Raw genomic sequence first — 4,924 nt, forward strand, 5'->3', positions numbered from 1 at the left:
TATTATTAAATTTACTTATTAAATTTAATGAAATAAAGTTTTTATATAGTTCATTGATTGGTATTCTTTTTTGATTAAAATTATATGTTAAGTAAAAAAATAAATTTCAAAATCATAAATACATTTGACAATTTTAAAATTTAATAAAGAAGTTTCTGTCTCAATCGAACGCCATGCTATGAGCAAACCTTGCAATACATTTATTGAAACACCCAAGTGGCTCAAATTGCATACTCTCCGAGATAAAAGAGAGCTCAGTTCGTGGTTTGTATTTTTCATACAATTTTACCCGTAAAATATCTGTTGGTTGTACCTTTTGTTTACAACAGACCCATTTTTGTTCCTGTTCCGTGCCGTGCCTCTATTCCACGGCGGTCAAATGTTCCGGGATTCGGAACCTTGCTCAGATTTTTCTCTGTGCGGAGGGTCCATTCACTGCCCTTAGCAAGATGACTCGAGAAATGCCAATCGCCCAGATTCGCGATTCGCATTTATCGAGTCATCTTGCTCTGGCGACGCCATCAAATTTTACACCATAAAAGGAAAGAATCATATATCGCAGAAAAAATATATATCTGTGGAAAAAAAGTATATCTTAGGAGGAAATATGTTATATTTGCTTTTATGGTTCTCACGCCAAAGGTATGGGTTCTGTCGCCTTTAATCAATCGAAGAATGAAGACGTGAATTTATCGACACCAATTCGATTGACAAAGTATTGAAAAAGCTATATCGATTCGATCGACATGAATCGATCGAAATTTCAAAACGTGAACCGATCGACGTGATTCGATCGACAAATCCGTGAATAGATTAACGAACCCGCGAATGTATCGAAACATCCATGAATCGATCGACAAACCCGCGAATATATCGTGAAATCCATGAATCGGTCGACAAACCCGAGGGTCGATCGTATTTCGTCGATTGAATCACGTCTATTAGGTCACGTTCTGGTTTTTTGATTGATTCATGTCGATCGAATCATTGCCCTTCGTTTAATTGAGGACTAGTTTCGGGAAAAGAGCGTGGGAGGCGTGTAATACTGCTAAGATTGTGCAATTTCCAGAGGCGGATCCAGCAATTTGGCAACACCGAATTTCCCCCATTTAAACCTACGCTAAATAATCGATTCTTGTCAGACGACCTGGCCCCTCCAAGAATCGATTTATTTCCAAAGGTTTAAATGGGGGAAATCCGGTGTTGCCAAATTGCTGGATCCACCAATGGCAATTTCTTATGGCATATCCAGCAGATGACATTCATTCACAGTCCACATTTTCCTAAGTTAGCACCAACATGGTACCGAAATAAATTCGTCACGTAGCGGAGGCCGTTTAAAAATATATCAAAATGACAGACCAATAATTTTAATCACCTGCCACTTGTTGATACCATGCTGATACCATGTTCCTTCCACCCGTATGATCGTAATAAGCAGCCTAGCCTCCAAAAATCTTCTTCTAGGTGCAATAATTTCGGTCTGTTTGAGTCATATTCCACAGGAAATACTTTTGCTTTCTTTCAGGTGCCCATACACTAACATTGTCCTGAATACTACACTTCTTTTTGTTTTTAGACCCAACCCAGTAATCGGGATCATGCCACTTAAAACTGCGCTCGTGAAATGCTCTCGTCGCACCAATTGCAGAGGCAATCATTCCGGTGTAAAACACATCTTCTATATTCAGATATGCGGTGCTAAGGCCTCGTTCAAGCAATTCTTTCACGATATCAGTGGTCACTAAATAACCAGATTGTCCGAACGCATAAGCAGGGTTATATGGAAGATTATAAACTTCAGGTACAACGTAGTGCTTGTCTTTTTTATCCTTCGTGTGACTCCATCTGCATACTTCTCCAATGATTGCTCTTTTTTCGTCACCCCACAATTCGATAAGATCAAGTATCCTTGGAATATTGAGAAATACATCATCATCCGCTTTGAAAATGAATTTCACTTTGCTGCAATAAGTCGATACCCACTCAAGAGCTGCCGTAGTTTTCAGGGTTAGGTTGTAAAAAGTATCCACGAATCGACCGACCACCATGTCTCCGTAACGATCAGACTCGGATGGGATGTCTGGCTGGGCACCAGGTTTTTCAGGGCGACCTAATAAGAACATTTTGGCCACGTCCTTCCTCAAGGCGAATGAGTGTCCGTAAGTCCGGCGAATGTCCTCGCGTAAATCAGAGCGGTGCCTAGCGTTTTCAATGATAATCAACAGTTTGAGGGAAGCTCCTGATTCCGGACAAAGGCCGGGGTTAGGGATGTCGAAGCCGGCATCGTAGAGGTCTTTCGTCAGCGGGTTATTAACGTATTTGTACGCGGGCACTTTTTTAAACTGTTCCGACTCGGAAACGTTGAAAAGTGACGAATTTTTAACTCTAGTAGCAGCACTTTCAGCGCATCGAGTCTTCCGATATGAATGATGAAATATGAAGTCTGAGAAGTACATACTGCTTATGATGATAAAAGTAATTAATATTAGTTTCGAAACTGCCGGTAATTTCTGTTTTAGCGTCATCATCAAACGATTGTTGACGACATGTATCGTTTTGATATCCCTCATCATTCTTGTTTTTGCATTCACTGATCACCAAGGACCTTCAAACCGTCTTCTTGAATTTTATAGAGTTCTTATGAATGGTCCACTTACGCAAGCTTACAAACGGGGTTAAAACCGCGAAAAGGGTCACTGATACCAACTTTACTTCACGCACTTCACGCACTTCACTCTTTTTTCTGGACCTTGGCAGCTTTTTAACAATGACAGCTGAAGATTTTCGTCACCATTGGATTATCATTCGCCGCACCTACACGATATTATAATTTCCGAACGAAAAAAAATGAGAAATGTGAAAGGTACTTTTCTCCACTTTTACCATACGGCATGTGCAGAGTGAAAAAATAAAGCTGTATTTAAAAAATCACTTCGAAACGTGGCGAGCTGCATGACGGGTGCCAGCAACTGAGGCTGTAAGGAAAAGCGAGTGTAGGGGAAAACATTTGTAATGCCAATGTAGGTCATTGCTAACAATTGAGTCGGAAATAAGCGCAGTGAATTCCAGTAGACGAGTCCTATGGAGGAAATATGTTCTTAGACAAAAAATCATATACCGAATCAGCGTTCCCTATATTTTCGGATTTCGTATGAGAAATATTTACATTGTGACCTACTGTGCCAATTTTATCAACACTGAGGTTTAGCAACCGGACCGTCTAAAAATTATATAAGATACTTCAGGAAAAGTGCGGGATTTACAAACCTGAAGAAGGAATTCTCGCGAAAAAATTATTCAAAGTTTCGGCCTACTACTCTAACGAGAACTCAGTTGGGCAGTCCAAAAGAAATTTCTCTACGTATTTTTGAAAATTTTCGCCTAAGTATCGCCGGTTATTTGGAAAATTTACATCAAAGAATTTCAAAAAGTCTTTGTGTGCTCAGTTGCCAATTTACATGAATTCAGCCATCGGAGTACTCAGCATCATTCAAAAACAAAAATTGAGGCGGTGGGTGCAGAAAGGGCATTTTTTGCTTGCGACGTTCTGAAACCCTCAACGAATTTATATTTTAGAGAGGAAAGTGTGCGGTGAATTGTCTGAAATTTTTATTTTTCAGTTTTGTATAATCGTAAAGAAATTTCAGCAAAAGTCTCAACGAAGTTCATGCATTTATTCCAGTCACATTCGATTAAAGGTTAGCGGAGATCTTGAAACACCGTAACTAAGAAATGTCCTTTATGCGCCAAGTACTCGTATTTCAATTTCGCATCTACTTTATTGTACCCGAAAATATTTTACCCAGTCCAAGAATTTTCCGTGGGATCCTAAATAAAACGTTTTTCATTCGCTCTCTGACCCAAATGAGGGCTAATCTGGGTCCGGGTTAAAGATGCAGCCCCAGAGGAGAGAACGATGGGAAGAGGGGGTGGAGGGGGGGAGGCAACGGACCCAAATTAAACTTGGCTATTCATTGAAAGCATAAAATATACAAAACCGATATGAATATGAAAGCAGGTCTCTAATTGGTTCCTCGGAGAAGTGGAGAAGTTTTCAGATGGCACCTTTACACGGCACCCCGGACAGCCCCCCCCCCCTCGTGCCCCCAGTTTCCGTGCCCCCCGAATAAACAAGCGGGCTCGGCGCTCAAATATGAATAAATTGTTTGTTTGACCGCAACGGCGCTGGTTAGGCAATTCGCTCAACTCGTTTTGCGCCGAAACGCCTTCCGCAATCACAACGCTGTGGAGCGTGTTTTTGTATTATGAAGACTTTTGCCACATCTCGAATATTTTTAGATTACGAAGTGCAATCGTATGGTACTCTGAATCTAAAATTGGTGAAAAAATGTAAAATTACAACACTGAAAGAAGTATGGTAACATCTTCTGTATGTCTTCTTGAAGTTTTACACATTAAAACTATTTAGTGAGAATGATGGGGTGCATAAGACGCGTTTACTTCCGTTGGACACATTTTTTGCGAAAACCCTGTCAGCACTAGCTAAAGTTCACGGAAATTTGCGCGAAAGTTAAGTTCCGTAAACCTATCTCTATGTGGAAAAGGCCTTCCATTAATAAGAAATGCACGAATACATTATGAAAGAACAAACAAAAATGTGGTTAAATAATTTTAACTTTCGCCGCCGCGCCACGCTGACCGCACTGTTTTTGGTGCAATGCGTGAAGTATTCATGCAGTCTTGTAGGCGCCTTGCGTTTCGCGCTGACTGCACTGTGTTTGACGCAATGTGTGAAGTATTCATGCCGTCTTGTAGGCGCTATGCGTTTCACGTCGCCCGCTGGTGACCGCACTGTGTTTGACGCAATGCGTGAGGTATTCATGCACTATTGTAGGCGCTAATATGTTTTACATGCCGACCGCCTCGCCGCGCCGAGGGCTTCTCCTATTCATCTCAAGTC

At 41.0% G+C, this 4,924-nt stretch overlaps 1 protein-coding gene across 1 annotated transcript; it reads right to left on the bottom strand.

Moving 5' to 3' along the window:
• Window positions 1-1,463: 1,463 nt before the first annotated feature.
• LOC109032395 (UDP-GlcNAc:betaGal beta-1,3-N-acetylglucosaminyltransferase 7-like) lies at window positions 1,464-2,459 on the bottom strand. Its single transcript, XM_019044495.2, has one exon. It carries the CDS (start codon window positions 2,457-2,459, stop codon window positions 1,464-1,466), a length of 996 nt encoding a protein of 331 aa, XP_018900040.2.
• Window positions 2,460-4,924: the final 2,465 nt, after the last annotated feature.

Source organism: Bemisia tabaci, chromosome 10 (assembly GCF_918797505.1).
Source record: "Bemisia tabaci chromosome 10, PGI_BMITA_v3".
Taxonomy (NCBI): Eukaryota; Metazoa; Arthropoda; class Insecta; order Hemiptera; family Aleyrodidae; genus Bemisia; species Bemisia tabaci.

What these genes read in the sequence shown, in the direction of transcription:
- LOC109032395 (XM_019044495.2), bottom strand. Translation starts at nt 2,459, where the DNA reads ATGTACTTCTCAGACTTCATATTTCATCATTCATATCGGAAGACTCGA.